The 24,027-nt window shown below is 31.5% G+C and overlaps 1 protein-coding gene across 6 annotated transcripts in view; it reads right to left on the bottom strand.

Moving 5' to 3' along the window:
* Positions 1-21,393, bottom strand: part of LOC145294099 (protein CFAP20DC-like) — a 136,415-nt gene extending 115,022 nt beyond the window's left edge. For 3 of the 6 annotated variants that reach the window (XM_080141167.1, XM_080141171.1, XM_080141169.1), the window contains exons 1-5: positions 21,231-21,393; positions 13,540-13,598; positions 7,545-7,631; positions 5,773-5,866; positions 4,505-4,577 (exon numbers count right to left, since the gene is read on the bottom strand). In XM_080141167.1, the coding sequence (XP_079997293.1) occupies positions 4,505-4,577; positions 5,773-5,866; positions 7,545-7,631; positions 13,540-13,560 (275 nt within the window). In that variant the 5' untranslated portion in view covers positions 13,561-13,598; positions 21,231-21,393. Of the gene's footprint in view, positions 1-4,504; positions 4,578-5,772; positions 5,867-7,544; positions 7,632-8,596; positions 8,722-13,539; positions 13,599-21,230 lie in introns of those variants that run through there. The other 3 variants (XM_080141170.1, XM_080141166.1, XM_080141168.1) reach the window with 3 other exon arrangements.
* Positions 21,394-24,027: the final 2,634 nt, after the last annotated feature.

Raw genomic sequence — 24,027 nt, 5'->3', positions numbered from 1 at the left:
AATATTATGATATTAAATCAATATATGATATTATTAAATCTATATTATGATATTAAATCAATATATGATATTAAATCTATATTATTATATTAAATCAATATATGATATTAAATCTATATTATTATATTAAATCAATATTATTATATTAAATCAATATTATGATATTAATCTATATCTATAGATAATTATTTTTGTCCCAATCTAGAATGTCACTTTTTTAAGGAAGCTGGATTTTCCACACATTAAAAACAAACATATTGTTCAACTTGGCTCTTGTGAGAAAGAAGGAGGCAAGTAAATAGAAACTATTATTTGTTGCTGTTCATTGAATAAAGGCATTTGATTATTATTCTATCAATTACTAAACTACCCGTCAGGTCAGTACATGTCATAGCTAGCTATGGAATAGTGAGTACATGGAATTAATGTACAAATGCGATACTCACGATGGAATGAAATTATTTTTTTAAATTACATAAATGGATCAAGAATATATATATATATATATATATATATATATATATATACTTGTTATATAACAGAAACATTTGTGTGAAAGTGTGTGAGAGTCATTTCAAAATTAAATCTAACTATACTCATGTGTGTGTGAGTATCTTCCCTCAATTTCATGTAGATATGTAATGAAAAATTATTCACTGACGAATGTTTTATCATGTTTTTGTTATGATCAGGTGGAGTAAACTAAGTAGTATCATAAGTCAACGGCAATATCTTTTGCCAGTTTTAAACAAACTAAAAAATCTGGTTTCCATAACCTTTAAAGTAATGAAAACATTTGCAAGTAATTTTAATGTCTTTAAACTATCAATTACGGAATCTAATGCAATAAAAAATTATGGAATCTAATGCAATAAAAAATTACGGAATCTAATGCAATAAAAAATTACGGAATCTAATGCAATAAAAAATTACGGAATCTAATGCAATAAAAAATTACGGAATCTAATGCAATAAAAAATTATGGAATCTAATGCAATAAAAAATTATGGAATCTAATGCAATAAAAAATTACGGAATCTAATGCAATAAAAAATTACGGAATCTAATGCAATAAAAAATTACGGAATCTAATGCAATAAAAAATTACGGAATCTAATGCAATAAAAAATTATGGAATCTAATGCAATAAAAAATTACGGAATCTAATGCAATAAAAAATTACGGAATCTAATGCAATAAAAAATTACGGAATCTAATGCAATAAAAAATTATGGAATCTAATGCAATAAAAAATTATGGAATCTAATGCAATAAAAAATTATGGAATCTAATACAATAAAAAATTACGGAATCTAATGCAACAAAAAATTATGGAATCTAATGCAATAAAAAATTACGGAATCTAATGCAATAAAAAATTACGGAATCTAATGCAATAAAAAATTACGGAATCTAATGCAATAAAAAATTACGGAATCTAATGCAATAAAAAATTATGGAATCTAATGCAATAAAAAATTATGGAATCTAATGCAATAAAAAATTACGGAATCTAATGCAATAAAAAATTACGGAATCTAATGCAATAAAAAATTATGGAATCTAATGCAATAAAAAATTATGGAATCTAATGCAATAAAAAATTACGGAATCTAATGCAATAAAAAATTACGGAATCTAATGCAATAAAAAATTACGGAATCTAATGCAATAAAAAATTATGGAATCTAATGCAATAAAAAATTACGGAATCTAATGCAATAAAAAATTACGGAATCTAATGCAATAAAAAATTATGGAATCTAATGCAATAAAAAATTACGGAATCTAATGCAATAAAAAATTACGGAATCTAATGCAATAAAAAAAAAACTTTAAAATAGTTAAATAATAAAAAGCTAAATCAAATGCATAGAAAAGTAACTGCTATTGCATTTGGTTACAGTTACAATGAGATATTTACTCTAAATAATATTGCATTTGGTTACAGTTACAATGAGATATTTACTCTAAATAATATTGCATTTGGTTACAGTTACAATGAGATATTTACTCTAAATAATATTGCATTTGGTTACAGTTACAATGAGAAATTTACTCTAAATAATATTGCATTTGGTTACAGTTACAATGAGATATTTACTCTAAATAATATTGCATTTGGTTACAGTTACAGTGAGATATTTACTCTAAATAATAAAGGGGAGTGAAATAGAATTTGCTGATTAGATAGTTTTAATTTATTTGTTTGTTTTTTTCTTAAACTGGTTATCAATGAGATATAACTTTTATTGCCTATTATTATTTTTCTTAAACTGGTTACCAATGAGATATAACTTTTATTATGTAGAAATGTAAAAAAGAAAAAAGATATACGAAAAAGAACGGTTCATAAAATGCCAATATAAAAGAAAATTTGCATTTACGGTTTTGTTTTTATTTCAAAACGAGTATGTCAAAACACAAGAAATCTACTCATGCGCAGAATGTTTGAAAACTGGAAACACGGTTTCAACAACCGGACAATTTGATCTGGGTTTTTATATATATATATATATATATATATATATATATATAGAGAGAGAGAGAGAGAGAGAGAGAGAGAGAGAGAGAGAGAGATTATTTAATTGATAAAAATTGATAAGAACTTTCTGATGCAAGTGCAAGGGAGATAACTCTGGCAGAACGATGCCATTTGAAAAAGTTGTTCATTACATTTTGATTGTAAATGTTTTTGTTTTCCGACTTTAAAAACGAAATCATGTTTGTTTATTGTTTGTGATTGAAATAAATTTTAGCACCAGTCTGTTTATTTTAGAGATAAAACTTTTAAAATAAGAATAAAGGGGAGAAAAAATTCTTCCATTTTATGACAATCTAAAAATTTGTATTATTTGAATTATTATTTTTTTTTTTTTTTCACCTCAAACAAGGCACAATGCCACTTAGAGGTAAAGGGCTACTATTTGGGACCAAATTTACAAAGATACTTTGTAGTGAGTTGGGTAGCAAGATGTCTGTTCACATTAGACTTGAACTTCTGCATGTCAGTACAGCTGGGGAGCAGGACCCAAGAGGGAATTCTAAAGTTTAGCAGTTCAAGGAAAGAAAATATTTGAATAGAAGACTTCCCGGCATCTAGTGATCTCTACGGTAGATGTGTCAGAAACTTCGTCAAAAATATTGAATAATTCGACCCCCTGTCTTTCCAAACTTATAACTACTCGAAAAATGTAATTCAAACCCTAAATTTTTTTTCAATTAAAGGAGCAAGGACCAAGGTTTCATTTAAAAAAACAAAAAAAAAAAAAAAAGTGATTTTAAAAAGAAAAAAAAGGTTTTAAACTTCGGACTTTACAGGTAAATTTCTAAAAAACACTTCTTTTTTTTGTTTTAAATTTGAATATATTATTTATTGATCTTTTCTCTTCAATTTGTGATTTATAAAACTTTGGTGAGTAAATTAATTATTTACTTTTTAATAGACATTTCAAAATAGGGTGGCGTGAATTTAAAAAAAACGTTTGTCTAAAATATTATATTCGGTTTATTGGAAAGAGCATAAAATTTCACATTGACCCTGAAATATCGTAAAAATAGAATGAATAGAAAAATTTTGATAGATTTTTAAAGTTTAAAAATTGAAAAATACTGAACTTGTAAAATTCAATTAATTTCATTACTGTTTTTTAAAAAATAAAAAAAATAATATTTCTATTACTTTTTATACAACTTTATTTTGGAAGTATAATCCATAAACAAAATAAACAACCCACTTTTAAAAGAGAAATTACAAGTTTTTTATATTTTATTCGCAGTTTCGTGTTAGGGGTTTCAAAAATTCCTACAAAAATTCTGATACACCTATCTCTACGGTATAGGGGTGGGATTTTGCTGCTTGTCGGGTTAGTCGAGAGTACTTATGTTAAAGGTGTAGAAGTGCTTTGAGATCATCAGAACACATTTCATCAAAATACTTGTAAAACAAGTGCAGAAATGCCATATTTCGGCAATGGCACAAAGGTTGGAGTTTGGTTGTTAGTGCAGTCGACTGCTTTTCTCATCTTGGATATTTATTTTCATGTTTTAATCTATGTAACCTATGCGAGAGTCTTTCTGTTAAACTTAGTAATCTGTATGGAATTTTGAACAAAACCATTTATTTAATCCATGAGGGTAGATTGGTCTCATTCTATCAGCCCTGACCAATTAGAAGTTTTAAGTTATGGCTGATACAACAAGAGCATGCTACCCCCGTTGATTAAAAAAAAAGGTCCATTTGAAATGCCAAAGTTTGACAACACGCATTTACCTGAAGAAGGTTGGAGATCACATTAACCGAAACATTGTGAGAATAACACTGAAGGTGAGACCAGTAGTTTGAATAATAGAAAATATCCTCATCTAAAAAAAATTTCAAAACATAATTTACAAATTTTGCATTTTTTTAACATAAACGTCTCCTTCATCAAAGATATAAAATAAAGAAAAAGTGGAATTCTGAACAGAGGAATGATCCCCTTCCTATCCGCTTGATACTCACCCAAGTTCAATTGCAAAATCCTGGCCTCTTTTCACATAAGACTGGAAAATTAGATAATGTTGGACAAGAACCACTGAAATGGAATAAAATGTTTTTTGAACAAAAATGAAAAAGAAAATCCAAAAACAAATTTTTCTGAACAATCATCATCATTGTTATCATCATCAATTTAGCATCCATTTTACATAATGATATTTGTTTGATAGCTTTGAAATCGGAATTTTTTATCTGACTCCAACTCCTTAAGTCCAATAAATTTATTTTTTTAAATGGTTTTCCTGTTTGATTTTACCAGTTGCACAATTTAGCAGTCTTTGTAATGTCTTGTTCTTATTTTTTTAGATATATCATATTTTGTACTGTACTGCAATGCTTCTACTTCAAGATATTTCGGTTCATCGGATCACTGCAAATCCTGTCTGGACAGCTGATCAATGAAAATTCTGTCTTTGAGTGAGATCACTGTGGATTACATCGGATAACAATAGGATTGTAATCCGAAAGTTACCCAGTTCCTGAATCAAATGGAATTTGGCAATTGGATTAGTCCTAGATCGATCCAGAATTACAATCTTATTCGAAAAAAAATGGGCCTAAATCAATAAGAAACAACCCATGCGTCTATAGCCCTTTATAGCTTTTTCCTGTTTTTCCTTTGATCCTCTTTCCATAAAGGCAATATTATCTCTTAAAAAATTTCTTCTCTGTATAATATGTGTCTTTACTCCCCTCTTCTGATGAGAAGCATTTGGCTTTAACATGCCATAGCCTAAAGAACTTTCCCTATCCTTAAATATCGTATTATTTTTTGAACTGATAGCATAATAATGTAAATTTTTTATCCCTTTGTTATCTTAACTTATTCTATAAAGCTGGTTGAGTGTATATGTGAGTATTTTTATCGTACAAGAAAATGTTAAACGTGAATGAAAAGTATTTATAAAATGTTTGCTGAATAGGTGTGGGAGTCTGGTATATGGATCTGCAGAATAGATTTCCACATAGAGGTCAAGGAGTTCAAAGTCGGAGATATCAAAGGAGTCAGAGTCAGCATCCTAGGAATTCTAGGATTACTCCACTTGTCCTTGATCCTCTCCTTATAATACTGAGTGTTTACCAAGAGGGTATATTAAGCACCATCTTTTAAGTCTTTAGTATGACTTGACTGGGGATTGAACTCGGGTCTCCTAGCCTATTAGTAAACACTCTTACCATCATGCCAAAAGGGGCTGGTAATTCTTCACACAGTAACAATCAAATCAACTTACAACTTTGCCGCAAATCTTTTGGGAGCGTCATTTTCGTGGTGCTGCTGCTTCCTTCTAACGAATAAACAAATCCTTTCACTTCCTTCTCGTAAACCTACAAAAATAAAGCAAACAAAAAGTCAACAAAAAAACGGATTTGTGAGAAAAAAATATTTTTAAATCTAGCCTTATTGCTTCGTCTTTCCAAATAATTTGAAAAAGATGCAGATATGAAAACGAGGAGGAGACTGCTGTTATATAATAACTCCTTTTAGATATTGAAACTTTTTTTGCCTCAAGGATGTTTCATGCCAATTCTGGCACAATTCTGCCATGTAGTTTTGTAGCTTATAAGTGACCTGTAGTAGAATGAGTTCAAAAATGGATGGCCACATTTAATGTTACCAAGACAAAGCTCCTTTCCTTTAACAACTATAAAAAAAAAAAAACTTTTTAACCACTGATTACTATGGTTGATAACACCATTCCAAGGATTCCAACATTTAAACTCCTCAGTTTGACATTTTCAGGCAACATGAAGTGGATTAAGTACATAGAAGATGCTGCCAAGTCTGCTGCAAAAAATGGTAGGCTCATTTTACCAGGCTAGAAAACTTCTTTAATATTCTTTATCTCTATAAGGCCAGCATTTACGAAAGCGTGAAGTATTGTTAGCATTTCTGAACTGATGCATGAACCTTAAGCCTCTCCATCTTGGACAGGATGCAAAAAAGAAAACTCCAGCCTCTACCACATCGTTGCAGTGTTGCATCCCTGTACTTGTAAAACAAGTACATCCACGGAATGTATCCCAATGAATTTACTGCATTTGGATCCCCTCAACATAAATGGCCCGGACCCACCCAATTAGCAGCAAATTTTCACTCCTTAACTGTTGAGATCATTAGGTACTGAAATACTCTAATGATATTTTTTTTCCTCAAAGCACTTGCCTTTGCAATTCCTTCCCTGCTCCTTGTTTATCTGAGCATACAAACATGCGGAAAGTTAAGCGTAATGTAAACCATTATCTTGCTGCCAAACTCCGCATCCAGGTTGGTTCCTATAAATCTGGCTTCTACTACAGTACTTCTTAACACTTCAGTAGTAAACATACATTCAGTTTAAACTTCAAATTGACATTTTAAAGAAAATTTCTGACTATTAAACTGAACATTATCTTTTATGAATATATTCAAACAATAATTCTTAAAATGTCGTCTATATATATAAAAGGCCGAACACATTTTTGTATGTCCAAGAAAGGCTTTTTTTCGGTGGTTCTCGAAAGAATTACTATTTTGTAGAACTTTTTATATACTCCCTAGATAATAATATCTACGATTTGTGAACAGACGTCGTATCTACATTTATTTACATCGACTTTTAAAAGATTCCCTCTATTCCTTCCTTTCGCATGTTTGTTAGTCTTTTCCGTATAAATAAAGCGAACCTAACCAGAGCGAAGGTACAGCACCTGGCCTTTCGTGCCAGGACGTCTTGAAAGCAATTAGTTTTGATCAATGTAGGGGAGACCCTTCATATCAGACAATCGCTATTCATTTGGACACTGCCAGAGTTCCCCCTTTTTCGGTGGAACGATCTCATGAGGAAGAAAATAAATACCACAAGAGAAAGCTTGACTGGCCTGAGGCCAGACCTGCCTACTAACATTTTTTTTTTTCTCAACACACACCTCCAAACACCCTGGGAAATGCCGGGTACCCCCTCTAGTTCATTAATAAAATACAAATGTGAACAAGTTGAATTTCAAAGGTCATATTCCATCTTACCTTTTTTATACCTGGACTTCCAACAAGTTTCCAATTGACCAAACCATCTTTTCCCTGGGCGGAAAATATTTCAAAATAGGGCCCACCCTTTAAAACAAAACAAAGCAAAAAAAAATATGAATCATACATAAATAAAACTTAGTTGTTAACAAAAGCAAGATACGGTTAATATGTAAATGTACTCATGCTGATAAGCAAAATATTGCCTGCAAAAAATCAATTTTAAAGTAATTTTAATTGTAAAAAAGGAAATCAAATTTTATGGCAAATCAACGATTTCTCAATGGCATTTTGCAGGATAAAGGAGATAATTCCAAATATTTCAAACTTTTGTGAGATTTTAGAAAGCCATTCTTAACATGGAAAGGTTGTAATACCTACAAATTCCCACTAATCATTTGGTCCTGGATATGACCTTAAACTATATCCAGTGGTAAGGCGCCAGCTTGCAGGCTTTGGGGAGTGTGGAGCCACCTTTTAATTGCCATTACTCCCAGATCCACTCTGTGCAATCTCAAGATAATGACGCTGCCACTTTGACCATTGTGCCATGAACGCATGGGCGAATGTAGGTCAGTTTTTATAATATTTAAACGAAATCAAGGGACAATGTCTTTTGTGCATGCTTATGCATGTGTATAAGCTAGATTGTCATGAAGGAACGATTTTTTGCTACCCCTCCCTGTAGAAAAGTGTCTGGTTGAGAGTGAAGAAATGAATGTTTTTAGCCAATTTTTCGATATTTGTTGTCAGACGGTTCGAGCTTCAAAATGATACCTAGCTGGTTAAAATGTGAAAAGTTCCGCCCTCCAACCTCACTCAGCATTAATTTACAATAGTAAAATCAAAAAAATTTTGGTTTTTGTTTATCTCACATAAATTTATTCTTAATATCAGAGTTTCACTCTGAAAGACTCAAAAGACATTCTAACATGGAAATGTTCAGTGGGTTAAAGCATTACCACCATTATTACCAATGAGGTCACAATCAAATCAAGGGGGGGGGGAATAGGCATCACTAGTAATATGAACATGCACCTGTGATCACTCACCGCACACAATGTACATTTGTTAGTCGTCGTCTTCCACATTATGTCAGGCCAAAGTTACTCATCGATTCATCTGGTCAGTGCTGCAAATGAAAGAGTCCTCACACCAAGCAGAACCAGAAGTCAAGTTTACAAAAAAAATAATAAATATTTTTAGTTTACAAAAAAATAATAAATACTTATTTTTAGTTTACAAAAAAATAATAAATATTTTTAGTTTACAAAAAAATAATAAATATTTTTAGTTTACAAAAAAATAATAAATACTTATTTTTAGTTTACAAAACAATAATAAATATTTTTAGTTTACAAAAAAATAATAAATACTTATTTTTAGTTTACAAAAAAATAATAAATATTTTTAGTTTACAAAAAAATAATAAATATTTTTAGTTTACAAAAAAATAATAAATACTTATTTTTAGTTTACAAAAAAATAATAAATATTTTTAGTTTACAAAAAATAATAAATACTTATTTTTAGTTTACAAAAAAATAATAAATATTTTTAGTTTACAAAAAAATAATACTTATTTTTAGTTTACAAAAAAATAATACTTATTTTTAGTTTACAAAAAAATAATAAATATTTTTAGTTTACAAAAAAATAATAAATATTTTTAGTTTACAAAAAAATAATAAATATTTTTAGTTTACAAAAAAATAATAAATACTTATTTTTAGTTTACAAAAAAATAATAAATACTTATTTTTAGTTTACAAAAAAATAATAAATATTTTTAGTTTACAAAAAAATAATAAATACTTATTTTTAGTTTACAAAAAAATAATAAATATTTTTAGTTTACAAAAAAATAATAAATATTTTTAGTTTACAAAAAAATAATAAATACTTATTTTTAGTTTACAAAAAAATAATAAATATTTTTAGTTTACAAAAAAATAATAAATACTTATTTTTAGTTTACAAAAAAATAATAAATACTTATTTTTAGTTTACAAAAAAATAATAAATATTTTTAGTTTACAAAAAAATAATAAATATTTTTAGTTTACAAAAAAATAATAAATACTTATTTTTAGTTTACAAAAAAATAATACTTATTTTTAGTTTACAAAAAAATAATAAATATTTTTAGTTTACAAACAAATAATAAATATTTTTAGTTTACAAAAAAATAATAAATATTTTTAGTTTACAAAAAAATAATAAATATTTTTAGTTTACAAAAAAATAATAAATATTTTTAGTTTACAAAAAAATAATAAATACTTATTTTTAGTTTACAAAAAAATAATAAATATTTTTAGTTTACAAAAAAATAATAAATACTTATTTTTAGTTTACAAAAAAATAATAAATACTTATTTTTAGTTTACAAAAAAATAATAAATATTTTTAGTTTACAAAAAAATAATAAATACTTATTTTTAGTTTACAAAAAAATAATAAATATTTTTAGTTTACAAAAAAATAATAAATACTTATTTTTAGTTTACAAAAAAATAATACTTATTTTTAGTTTACAAAAAAATAATAAATACTTATTTTTAGTTTACAAAAAAATAATAAATATTTTTAGTTTACAAAAAAATAATAAATATTTTTAGTTTACAAAAAAATAATAAATACTTATTTTTAGTTTACAAAAAAATAATAAATATTTTTAGTTTACAAAAAAATAATAAATACTTATTTTTAGTTTACAAAAAAATAATAAATACTTATTTTTAGTTTACAAAAAAATAATAAATATTTTTAGTTTACAAAAAAATAATAAATATTTTTAGTTTACAAAAAAATAATAAATACTTATTTTTAGTTTACAAAAAAATAATACTTATTTTTAGTTTACAAAAAAATAATAAATATTTTTAGTTTACAAACAAATAATAAATATTTTTAGTTTACAAAAAAATAATAAATATTTTTAGTTTACAAAAAAATAATAAATACTTATTTTTAGTTTACAAAAAAATAATAAATACTTATTTTTAGTTTACAAAAAAATAATAAATATTTTTAGTTTACAAAAAAATAATAAATACTTATTTTTAGTTTACAAAAAAATAATAAATATTTTTAGTTTACAAAAAAATAATAAATATTTTTAGTTTACAAAAAAATAATAAATACTTATTTTTAGTTTACAAAAAATAATAAATATTTTTAGTTTACAAAAAAATAATAAATACTTATTTTTAGTTTACAAAAAAATAATAAATACTTATTTTTAGTTTACAAAAAAATAATACTTATTTTTAGTTTACAAATTCTACTTATGTCTACTTATGTGAATTACAGACTTGTAGCATTGAAACTTTACTTGACCAAATTAAAACATACTCTTGGTTGAAAGTTCAACGGACTCAGCCTGCTCAGAGGAGCCTTGTGACTAAACTGCACACTAGCTCCCCCAAAAATCAACTGTCTACTCTGGAAACATTCAACTCCTCCTTTTCCTCCTCCTCTTCATGGGATTTGCTATGACCACATCTCATATTCTACTGAGATCTGGTCTGGCCCTTTATTAGTGTTCACTATTCATTTTTCCCATGGTTAGCTGCTCCAGACATTAACTTAAGATAACATCTAAAACTGTCTCCATTCATGGGGCTTGCCTGCAAATAAGCTTGGATATTTTTTTTCTTTACAAAGTCACCACTTATCAAGGCCTAAACGCCACTTGGGGATGAGGATTAATGAGTGTACGGTAGTCAATGGGACAATATCATAGTAGAAATTTGATAAATTGAATTACTTGGACAGCTCATCAAGAACTTGTTTACATTGGACTTGAAGACGACCATATTGTAGTTAGCTGGAAAGCAGGGAAATGGAAGAGAGTTCCACAGGCAAGCAGTTCTAAGAAAGAAGTTTTGTTTAGGTTTCTTGGATCCCTAACCTCCCTCCCCTCTCTTTATGCATGTTCAAAAATGGCAAACCAACAATTTCTTTGGTCATATAAAATACAGTTATGTCCCTTGGATATAATTTACCTTTTCAGTAGATAGCCTGATGATCGCGTGCTTGGTATTTTAGGAATTGTAACTGGAAAATGGCATTCTCTATCAGTGAAAGATCTTTAATTAGATAGGTCAGGTATCCCAGGACTTTTCTCTCTAACACACCTTGCGTAATAACTTCTTGCTACACTTTCATGTGTCACATATGCATCTTGTATTCGTGATGCCAATTACATTTAACTTGCATGACGACATTTGTGTCATTCTTATTCTGTTCACAGTACATTCAGCGTTAGCATCTCACAGATATACTAATGCTAATATCGGGCTCTTGAGGATAGAGTAATTCTTTCTCTCGTGCATCCAATAGTCACAAACAAAAATAATTTGACCTCACAGAACAAAAATATTAGTCAGTCATAAAAACTGCATAACTCCACCTAACATCATAAGCATAAATCCAAGTCTTATCTTTGCCTTATTTCTCAGTATTGTTTGAAGTATTCACAAATTTATGCCATAAACAATGTTAGTAACTCAAAAAACTATTTGATAAGGTTGAAGTTTTGCATGTTGGTCACTGTTATCAAAGAGTATCAAGTCTATACATCAAATTTGAAAAAAAAGACAGAAGTTGAAATTTTATTAAAATTTTAACCTTGAATGAATTTTTCAAGGTCATATAAGATGTGAGCATTCAATATGAGGCAAGTAGCAAGTCTATGATAAACAGAACCTAAGTTATGACTAAAAGTGTAACTTTCACCATTTCTGTGACTTTAATATTTTAGCCAAGTTTGGTCAAGTGATATGGACAATAGGCTGGACACAAACAAATATAATGACAAACTCAAGCAAAAGCATATCATCTTCACTGAAGTAATACCACTTTTGGTTTCTTTCCCTTCACTTTAGAATTAAACAGTTTTTTATAAAACTATTCGTTATACACATAATCATTAAAACTTCAAAACTTTCCATATTTTAATTAAATGAGAATTTTCACTAAGAATTTTACAGTCAGTTTAAATGACTTCCTATTCAAGAGTTCAAATGCTTCCAAATTTCTTTCGAATTTCAAAGCGTCACAAAGTGATTCATTATTTTTTCTCTTTTTTAACTATTAACAAGAGATTAAAAAGGCTGACTTGTTCACAAAGAAACCGAAATGCATTCTGATGAATTTCAGTTTATAATTTAATTATTTTTTAAATAGGATTTTTTTAAAGTTTGTTTAGTACCTTATGCTATTGCATTTTTAATTCTAATCAATCATCAATTAATAGTAAATAATCAATCAATAAAAAATTAGTTAAGTCATTTTCATATCAGATTTCATAGCTAGCAAGCTTGTGAAATTTTTGTGTCAAATTGTATCAAAGGCATTTGATATGTCAAAATCTTTGCAATATTTTTTGCTTATAATGGGGTATAATTTTTTATTTTTTGCTTATAATGGGGTAGAAAGTTGGAAGGTTCTACTTATAGACACTGGCAATAAGAATTGACCAATCAAATGGAGCCACATTTTGCTAGCAACCAATCAGAAACCAGAATTGCTCCATAAAAGTATTGGATTTTTTAGCATTCCAACACATAATTTTTTTTGTGTCCACATGAGAAAGATCTTTGCTCTTTGCCTGCAAAATTTCATCTCCAGGACTTGCACAAAATAGCTACCCATCAGAAACTCTTCTGAAATTAAACATGGCATTCAATTCAAAACTTATCACCCATAAACTAAGACCATTGATAGATTCATCGATCCTATACAATATTACAGTGAGCACATCAGCTGTTGATCTTGCAGGATGAAATCCATATTGCTCATCACTAAATAGGTTGTTTCTGCTGAGGTGATTGACGACAACTTGATTCATCACAGATTCAAATTATTCATGCTGCACAGGCATAAAGAAAATAACGTGCAAGTCACAGAGAGACGAGAAACACATACACACAAGAAATGGTCACACAATTTTATTGATATGGAATTTAGAAAAAGTATTTCTTCTTACCTGATAATCGTGCTTAAACATTCTAAATAACTTTTCTGTTTCCCTTTTTATTTCTTCGGCTTTAAAAAAGAAATGACAAACAAAAATTCTAGATGAGAAAATAATGCAAATTGAAACAAAAAACATAACAGATGGTCATAATTTCAGTCATTTCATAGAATATTACAAATATATATATATATATATATATATATATATATATATATATATATATAACTGATAAAAAAAGCTATATTCCAAAATTCATGATGTTGACCATCTTATAATTTATTCCTTTAATTCAATTGAAATTTACTGAATTAAAGGAATAAATTATAAGATTGTCAACATCAAGAATTTTGGAATATAGTCTTTTGCCATTTATTCACTATATTGCTCTGTAAATACATTGAGCTTCTTAAATAAGGATTGGTATATATTATAAGAATATATACAGGGTGACCCCCAAAAAATGGGCCCAACTCTAATTAGGCCTTGTTTCTTAGTGTTTTGTCCGAATGAAATGAAACTTTGGTCATAACTAATTTATTATATTCAAAACATCACATCAAAACACTAGGGTCTTTGACCTTTTTTTTCTCTGTTCTACAGCATATGTTCTAGATGGCCTCCATTTAGCTTTTATTTTGGAGGGGTCACCCTGTATTTCTACAACAAAAATGGTTAGCACTGTATACTAATTTTTATAAAATCCTTTTTTTTGCTTTTTTAAAACAATTACATGCAAACAGCTTGAAAAAGTTAACGGTAAAAGGAAATTTTAAAAAAGAACAAAAGTTGTGACTTTAGAAAGGGCATCACTTTCAGATATAAATTAAATGTAAATGATCACACTCTCCAATACCACCAGGTGATATTGATCACCTACTTCCGGATCAGAGAGGGTTTTTTAAGAATAACATAATCAAAATTTTTTTTTTAAATAATACATGGCCGCCTATTGATATAATATTGACCTTATGAAAAAAAAAAACTGATGCTTGTGTATCTATGTTACAGTGCTATTTTTAGTATTTTCAAGTTAAATTTTTTAGGGTATTTTTGTTTATTTGATAGGTGAAAGTACAGAATATTTACAAAACACCCTCCCTATGCGAAGAATGGGTTTCTAAATATTATTTCAATGCAGTAACATAGATGCATAAGTACCAAGAGACAAAAAAGGCATGGCCTTTAGAGGTTAGCACAGAAAGATGGGGGAGATGATCCCAATACGTGGGAGCAAGCTAATGAATGAATGGACCAGCTCATGTAATTTTTCTTTTTACAAATAAGTCACCACTTACTAAGGCCAAAATATCCACCCTCCGTCAAACTACTTCCTTACCCCTTCTATTTGATAAAATCCAAAATAAAAACCCTTAAACTTTTGGCCATGACAAACGATCAACCATTGGTCTGTCAAAGTTATGCTTTGAGGGTATGTTAGAAGGCAAAAGAGGCAGACGAACGCCAAGAAGGTGGCTGGAAAATGTTTTTGATTGGACAGATCTCAACAGTTGGGCGTCCATCAACCAACTTGCCCTGGATTGGAAAGAATGGCGAAAAATAAGTCACGTGAGTTCGCAATCCACACCAAGCAGAAGATGTGACTCATAATGATGATAAATTGTATTTGATTATAACTAATTTTTTTCTTCTATTGAGATTGTCAGTTTGATGATGAACATTATTATGAGAGGATTGGAAATGATGAATGAAATGGACAAGATTTGATTAAGATGCCTCAACAAGCATTTGTTGACATTGGACTTGAAGACAACCATATTGCAGTCTGCAGAGAAGTAATACTGTGGTAATGTGTTCCATGAAAGGGGAGTTTTTGGAAAGAAACTCTTTTAATGGAAATTCTGTTTGGTTTTAGTTACAAATAGTAAATAAGGAAAGTTTTTTGTGGTGATGATAGGTAAAGTTCTTACTGTGAATGTTTTCAGAGAGGAACAAGAGAGTGGACATCAGTCGAGCACCTTCCATGCAAACAGCGATAGAGTAGAGGAATAAATAATTTCCCCCACACTTTATCTGTGCCTAAACCTAAATGTAGATTCCATGAACAAAGTTTCTTTCTTAAAACTGCACACCTGTGGAACTCTCTTCCATTTGCCTGCTTTCCAAGTGACTACAATTTGGTCGTCTTCAAGTCCAACGTAAACAAGTTCTTGAGGAGCCATCTCCTTAAGTAATCTAATTTACCAAATTTCCACTACTAACGATTACTACGATTTTGTCCCACTGAGTACTGTACACTCATTAACCCTTATCCTCGAGTGGCCCCTGGGGTTTGATAAGTGCTCACTCCCATGTCAAAAAAAAACAAAAAAACTCTTCTGATTGAAAAGAGGCTGTACAGAAGAAAATCGAGTTCTTTGTTATTGTACGTATTTACTATGCCTCCCCATGGGACAGAGTTAGACACCAGGGTCGTTTTTTAACGTGAAGAAAAGGTACAAAAATAAAAAATTGTCTCAGTCGTGAAGGACTGATCCTCTACAGAAAGAGAACAAGAAATGGAAATGTAGCATCTGGAGAACAGATACTACACTTTGATCTTGTTTATATATTTTATTGCTTTTAAAATTTTGTAAATACAATTAAGTAAAAATAAACAAAAGATTATCAAACAACAAAATTAGGCACAAGGCCCTACAAGAAATTGGGGAGGGGAAGGGTTCAGGGTCTTTGTAACTAAAGTGATTAAAAGTAATAAATGTAGACTTTGGAGTCTTACTCTTGACTGGCAACATTTACCAAAATACCTCATTCACTCTATGGATCTTAATCTAACTAATAAATCCCCAGCGTTTAAGAATCAAAACCATATTTACAATTAATAAACAGTTGTCTATGTGTTTGTGTATGCATCTTTTTTTTTTTTTTTTTTTAATTTTGTGTGTGCATGTGTGAAAAAATAAAGTTCAATTTCATTAGAAAAATAAAAAGTTTTTGAATTAGGAGAAAAATTGCTCGTGGAGAGGGGAAAACTAATTAAAAGTGTTCATATCAAAAACAAAAAATAAATCCTACTGGGTTGTTAGTGAGACCCCCCTGTACAAATCTAGGTGACTAGACCCCCCACTGTTTTCCGGGGAACCGAAAACAAGCAGGGCGATCCCTAATGGGGATTGGGGAGAATATCTTAATGGAAGTGGGAGAAAACAAAGCAACGGGTGGAGGGGGGTTGGAAGGTGACCTTTGCATAGGGGAGTGACCGGGGATGTTGAAAAAGCAAGGATGTGGCACAAAGGGGATGGGTAGACTCAGAGGTTCTCTAGTACCAAAAAATAAAATCAGGAACAGGATCTCATTTGTACCACCAGTCAAGAGTCTTCTTAAAATGACTTAGCTAGAACCTAAGCGGGATGGGTTCCGAAGGACCCAGCACCGCCCGTGCCATGCTTAAGGAGGGAACATGTATTGAAACTTGGCTCCTCGACGGATGCACAAACTAGTGCTGTGCACCCACCTCTTGTCAAATTCCACTCTAGGCAACCTCCTCCAATCGCATCTGATCTTTACTTTAAGCAAATGTTTAAAGTAAACGATCAGATCCCGATCCGGAACAGATGTCCCTTCGCGGACCAACTTGAGGCGCGTGATCCAAATCACCATGCGCGCTACTGCCAGGATCGCCAGGACAACCATTCTTTCCTCCCTGGGGAACGGCGGCTCCATGTTGTACACAAAATAACCTTCATCGAGATCGAGTGGACATTCGGCATTGATGCAAGCCGTTACCCCCTCGTACTACACTTTGATCTTGACCAAAAGGCCAAGTTGAGATTCTTTGTTATTGTAGTGAAGTTCGAAAATTGAAATATTTAATTTCAAGTGCAACCAATAGTATCTACTGAACTGTCATGTCACAGTAATGAACATATCCAAAAATTATGAAAAACGATATGATAGAAAATTAATAATTAATGAAAATAGTTTTCAAAGAAATTAGCAATTTTAGCTTACATAAGAGCTTCTACTTCATTTCCCTTGTGTTTAAATCACATGCCACACGTGACAAAACAAACACTGCCAAAATATCAAGGTCTCATGTATGATATGAAAAGAAACTGGAATCTTAAGGAAATATCAATCATACCAGTTATTATAGGAACTACAGGGCTTATGAAGAAGAACCTGAAGTCCTATCTAATCAATATTCTTGGTGAACCAAGTGCAAGAGAGATCCAGACAATTGCACTAAGGAAACAGCAAGGATACTAAAAAGAGCTCTCGGTTGGTTTCAATAAAAAGCAGGGGAATATTGGCAGCTGATTTGGCTGCCTCATAGCCAGCATTACAATCTTCAAAGAAAAAAAAAAGCGAAAATAATTTTTTCATTGAATCATCGAAATACATGTTGAGCCTGGCTAGTACTAAAATGGGTGGCCACTTGGGAATTCTCGGCGCTATGTCTGTTCTCCGCTTATCTCCACATTGTTTCCAGTCGTCTGGTACTTCTCTTTGCCACTGGACTCAAGCAATGCCGATTAAGGAGTGGTGTCGGAGCTTGCACAACCCTTGCCTCACAATTACATGTGCAGCTACACTTACAGGGGGTATCCATTGTCTCCTGAGACTGAATCGAGGCATCACATGTAATATTCTAGAAATATTTAACTCATTGTAACATGACAATTAGATAACATTACTTACTGTTGAAATTTTAAAAAAAATCTCAGTAGGTATCATTGTTTTTAATTAAAACTCAATTTTTCGACTGTCAGGTTTCGCTACAATAACAAAAAACAAACAAAAATCGATCATTTCCTACTAGATTGTGTAATCGATTTTATACTTTGTCACGGTTAAAAAAAAAAAAAATGAGATCTCCCTAAATGTGGTAACAGTATTCCATCTTAGAATGTATCTGACTCTTATACAGATAAAAAGTATTGCATTTGGAGCCAGTTTTCCGGAGCAGTAGAATGATCCAATCACCTTTGCAACAGATTTGATGTAAGCCTTCCATTTTAAGTGTAGGAACTTATCAAAAGGGAGCTTCCTATGAGAGAGAGAGAGAGAGACATTAAATTTAATTAAGGCAAAACAAGAATCTGAGTATTGGAGGTGAAAGGAGAGCAGCTTTTTTTAATTTTTTTTTTTTTTTCTCCACCCCAAACAAGACACAGAGCCACTAAGTAGTAAGAGGTTACTATTTGGGACCAGATTTGTAGGATACTATGTAAGGAGTTGGACAGCAAGATGTTTGTTTACATTATACTTGAACTTTTGCATGTCAGTACAGTCAGGGAAGCAGGGACTTGAGAAAGAATTCCAAAGTCTACCAGTTCGAGGAAAGAGACTATTTGAGTAGAAGATTTTCCAGCATCTAGAGATCTCTACAGTGTAGCGGTGGAATTTTGCTGCTTGTTGGGTTAATCGGGAGTATTTACGTCGAGGGTGTACTAGTGACTTGAACTTGTAAAACAGGCACAGGGATGCCATATTTCGACGATGGGACAGAGGTTGGATTTTGGCTGACAGTGCGAGACCTAGTTTAGTTTTAAAGGTGTTAAAAGTAACACGCCATAACATTTTTATGGTTTTTTTTTTTTTTTTTTTTACACAGTGATCACCACTTATCAAGGCCCGGAAGCCACTCAGGGATAAGGGTTATTGCAAGTACATTATGTTAGTGTGGAGATTTGATGAAGTGTTTACTTAAGAGGGCGATTCATTAGGAATTTGTTAACGTTGGACTTGGACACATCCAAGTTGTAGTCCGGTGGGAAGCAGGCAGACGGAACAGAGTTCCACAGGCGTGCAGTTCTAGGAAAGAAGCTTTGTTCATGGAATCCACGTTTTGATTTAGGCACAGATATAGAGTGGGGGAAATTTTTCACAGCGGATTCAGCTAGACGGGTGCTTTTCGTGAAAGATTGGCGAGGGAGGGCGAGGGATTGGAGCTCAGACGAGCACCTGCCATGGAAATAACGATAAAACAAGGATAGGCTCGCAACGTCTCTTCTGTGGGAGAGAGGTTGCAGGGTAGAGAAAAGGGCAGCTCCTGCCCAGATATGGCAACAGTATTTCATCCTTGGACGTACTTGGCTTTTATATAGATAGAGAATTGCATCAGCAGTGAGATATCTTCTGGAGCGGTAGAAGGATCCCACCATCTTTCCAGCGACCTTCGCAACAGACTTGATGTACGTGTTCCATTTCAGATCAGGAGTAAAGGTCAAACCCAGAAGCTTGTCAAAACACGGGGCCTCACCCAGACGAGAGCCATCCATCACAATTGATGCCAGAATGGGATCAGAGCGTTGATGATGTAAGGATAGGAGTTTGGTTTTGGATGCATTAAAGGTAACCAGCCACATCTTCCCCCACTGAACCACGCGCTCGAGATCAGAGGAGAGAGAGAATCAGAGAGAGCTTTGTCATTTACAGCCTTTGATGTGTTGCCGTAGATGGTCGTGTCATCAGCATAGATGTCAACGAATGATTTAAGTATGTGTTTAGGGAGGTCTTTGATGTAGATCAGGAAGAGAGTAATATTTGCGATTATTTTTTTTGTTGTTGTTTTTGTTTGAAAGATTATAGCCTAAAGTTAATTTCTAAAAGGAAAAATATAATTTTACACGTGAAAAAAATATATAATGATTATTATTAAGACCTAATAATATTAGGTTATCCCCAAGTTCCGCGTGTGTTTTTTTTTTTTTGCTTTTTTTTGTTGTTGTTGTTGTTTTACTTCTTTTCGGTTCCTGCTGACAGTTCTGATTCACGATGACTGCCCTGGAAAAGTTCCTTCAGATTAATGTTTTCCGGTTTGAAAATAAGCAAACAATCTTTCTTTTTTTTTTTTTTTTTTTAAGAATAACAGAATATTTTAAAACTGGTAAACATTAACCAGAAGGAATTCTTCTAGGGCAGTCATCGTGGAGCCGAACAGTCAACAGAAACCAGAAGTGTATAAAAAAATAAATAAATAATAAAAAACACGCGGAACTTGAGGATAACTTTTTTAGGTACTCATGCACTACTGCAGTGCATGTACTTATTGATCCGTTTTGAAACATTACGGTTATTATTTAAAAAGCCATTCTTAACCTGGGGAGGGAAGAGTGTTTTGTACCTACATTTCTTACAATTGAATAAAAAAAACATATCATAAAACTTGATTTAAACTTGGAAATACGATTTAAAAAAATAACGCGGATCAGTAAGTGCATTAGCACCCTTTTTTATTATCATGCTATTCAATAGCAGCTATTGTTATGTAATGTAAAGAATTTTTTATAAAACAATTATTTAAACACAGACCCTGCATACTTAGTGTCGTCTGCCTTTCTACATTTTTTTTTTTTTTTTTTTTTTTTTTTTTTTGCTAATTTTAAAGTCGTGAACTGCTTCAGCAATTTTCAGTATTGACTCGAGATTCTCCGTCTATCTCCCAAATTAATTCCTTACAAGTGTAAGTTTATGGGCAAAAGTCAAGTATCACGGTTCGTTTGTGCTTCTAAAACAAAAGTAGTATTTTTCGACAAGTAACCTAAATTTTTTATCGTGTTGTTTTGTTTTGTCCGAAAAAAAAAAGAAATACATAAAAAGTGACAAAAATATTTTTTTTATTTTATCGATATTTAAAGAATTTTTGTTTTCGTTCAAAATAAACAAATAGAAATACTAACAAAAAAAAAAAGAAAGAAATGAGAAAACAAAAATGCGTTTAAAACGGTTATTTTTACCTGTAATTCACTTGCGAGACGAATAGAGGGCAAAGTAATTGAAACCATTTGAGGAACAAGTTAAGTGTGATGAAAACTTTAAATAATTAATTCTTGACAGGAAAGAAAAAAATGTCAAAACAAAACTTGTCGTCTTGTATGAAACGCCATCTTTGAGGAATTCAAGGGAGATCATTTTAGTTTCTACGAAGAAAAGATAACTCTTGTAAGTTTTCATAAAAGGGGGATAACTCTTTGACTTTTACACAAAAGTTAAAAATGAAAGTGCTTTTACCTAGCAACCTCAAATCAATCATAGACTCCCCCCCCCCCCCTGCATTCGGCATAATTACGTTGACACACCGGTTGCCGCTGGAACACCGAAGTTAAGCAACGTTGAACCAGGTCAGTAATAAATGGGTGACCATTTGAGACTTCCAGGTGCCATATGTGCTTTCCGCTTATCTTGGAATTGTTGCCAGTCGTCCTACTCCTGGACTTCTCCTTGTTACTAAACTCAAACAGTATCGATTCAGGAGAGGTGTGGTTAGAGATTGCGCAACCCTTGGGTCACAATTACATGCGCAGCTGCCCCTACAGAGGGTATCCTTTTTCTTTCGAGACTCACACAAAGCAAAGTTAGACATTTGAGATCAGTTTGAATTTGTATGAGTGCAAAACTAGATGTGATCGATCGGCCTGTCGCCATTCTACGACGGGGCGCCTCAGACAATAGATAATAAGCCAAACACCCTACTGAAGGAGAAGGTAAGGCCTAGGAGGGTAATCATTACTATTATGAACATGAGTTATTTTCAAAGAAATACCGTTGGAAAATTAGTTTAAAAACAATTAAGTTTGCTTCGCCTATGTATTTGTGACATGTTTGCACTAAACAAAAATTATTACTTAATATTTAAAAGAAGTTTTAACCAATTTATTGTCAGTAAAATAATCCAATTATGTACTTACTTTCTGGAATGGCTGAATGCAGATTATTTTACCCAGTCACTTTTTATCACAAATTAAATTACCTTCAACTTCTTTTAAATATTCAACTCTAGAAGAAAAACCCGATGTTGCTCAGGATTGAATGAGGAGTACTCCAGTAGTACTTGCTCTAGTTCTTTCCTGCATCAGAACTTCAAACAGTTCCTGCTCTAGCTCCTTTCAGTTGTTCTTGCCTATAGCCTCCAACTCCTTGCTTCAGTGCTCATTGATGCCTGATTTCAGTGCCCAGCAGCATCCAGTACCCTGTCCCAGTGACCGTCAATGCCCAGCTCCAGGATCTAGCTTCCATCCCTTCAATTTTCGTTCCTATTAATCCAGCCCTTAGCCATGTCCACACGGACCAAATACCTGAGGTATCTTATCACACCTCAAAACCGTCCACATCAGTCTCCATGTGACATCTTTCCATGTTATCCAGGATCCAGTTTCCCCACTTATATTCCTGCAAACACTGTTCCTGTCAATCCAGCCCTTGGCCACATTTCTACAGACTGGACCTACCTGAGACATCTCATCACATATCGGGTACATCTCTTTGTGATGTCATTCCATCCTGTCCAGAATCCAGTTTCCACATCTCCAGTTACCCAGCGCCCTGTCAATACTGTTGCCCAGGTACAAAATTTCCTGTTCTCCAAGCCTCCTGCTTCTAAAATTTTCATTGGTCGACTTCCTTGTGTATTTATGGTGGAATAAATATGTTTATTTTATAACTGTTTATTTGCATTTGCACTCTCTTCTTTGCCATTTGTCATATTTTGTCTGTGTCTACTTTCTTTGTACAGTCAGTTGGCATCTGACCATCATCAGCTCAAGTGTAAGACTACTGAAAAGTTGAAATACATACATACATCTCATACATATGGTTTAAATTTCATGAAAAGTGAAATATGCATTTGAAATTTTAAGCAGATTCTGCCTGCCATAAATGTCTTGTAGAGTAACATAGAGATTCTGGATCACTTCCATTGTCTTCCCCGGAAAACTTCATACATATGATATAAATTTCATCAAAATAGAATATATTTGAAGTTTTAAGAGGTTTATGTCATCATGGCCATACACTTGGAAACTGGAAAATTCATTTCAATTTTAATATTGTATGTCTTACTTTGCTTTCAATTCACATTAATTCATTAGATCTACGCATTGGAATAGCTTCCTAGAAATGATCTATCTATCTATCTATCTATCTATCTATCTATCTATCTCTCTCTCTCTCTCTCTCTCTATATATATATATATATATATATATATATATATATATATAAGCGAGATAGGACACTGATAGAATTCAGATGAAATTCTGATATACATTACTTAAAGTAATACTTTCAGGGTGATCCTAGCCAAAAAGGAAAAGCTCAATATTTAAGAATAGAGCAATATATGAGTTTGGTGGTTAAATTTTAAATTCTGAAAAAAACAACATATAGACACATATATTCGAATTAAGAATTTATTGTTTGACAAAGGAATATATAGTAGGGGTTATGTTAATTTCCTTAATCCGCGGATTTTCAATAATGGCTCATATCATCAGAGGAAATGAAATGCAAAATGTTTAGTTGTGAATAGACGCTTATTTTGCTTTTCAGCACAAATATTGAAAATAGTTTTTTGAGTGGTTGTTGATAATTATATGGAAATGATTATAGGAAAAGAGAATTTAATACAACCTGGGCAGTCCATTATCGGAAGGAGTACAATCTCCTCCGGGGTTATAAATCCAGGTAGGCAGAAGATAAGTCCTGTTGCAATTTAAAAACATTATCTTTCATCTAGCAATTAATGATATAGATATAAA

The sequence above is a fragment of the Euprymna scolopes genome, chromosome 15 (genome assembly GCF_053919585.1).
Source record: "Euprymna scolopes isolate OS-2025 chromosome 15, ASM5391958v1, whole genome shotgun sequence".
Classification (NCBI taxonomy): domain Eukaryota; kingdom Metazoa; phylum Mollusca; class Cephalopoda; order Sepiida; family Sepiolidae; genus Euprymna; species Euprymna scolopes.
The sequence above is the reverse complement of the archived record's forward strand: the minus strand, read 5'-3'. Positions and strand labels throughout refer to the sequence as shown.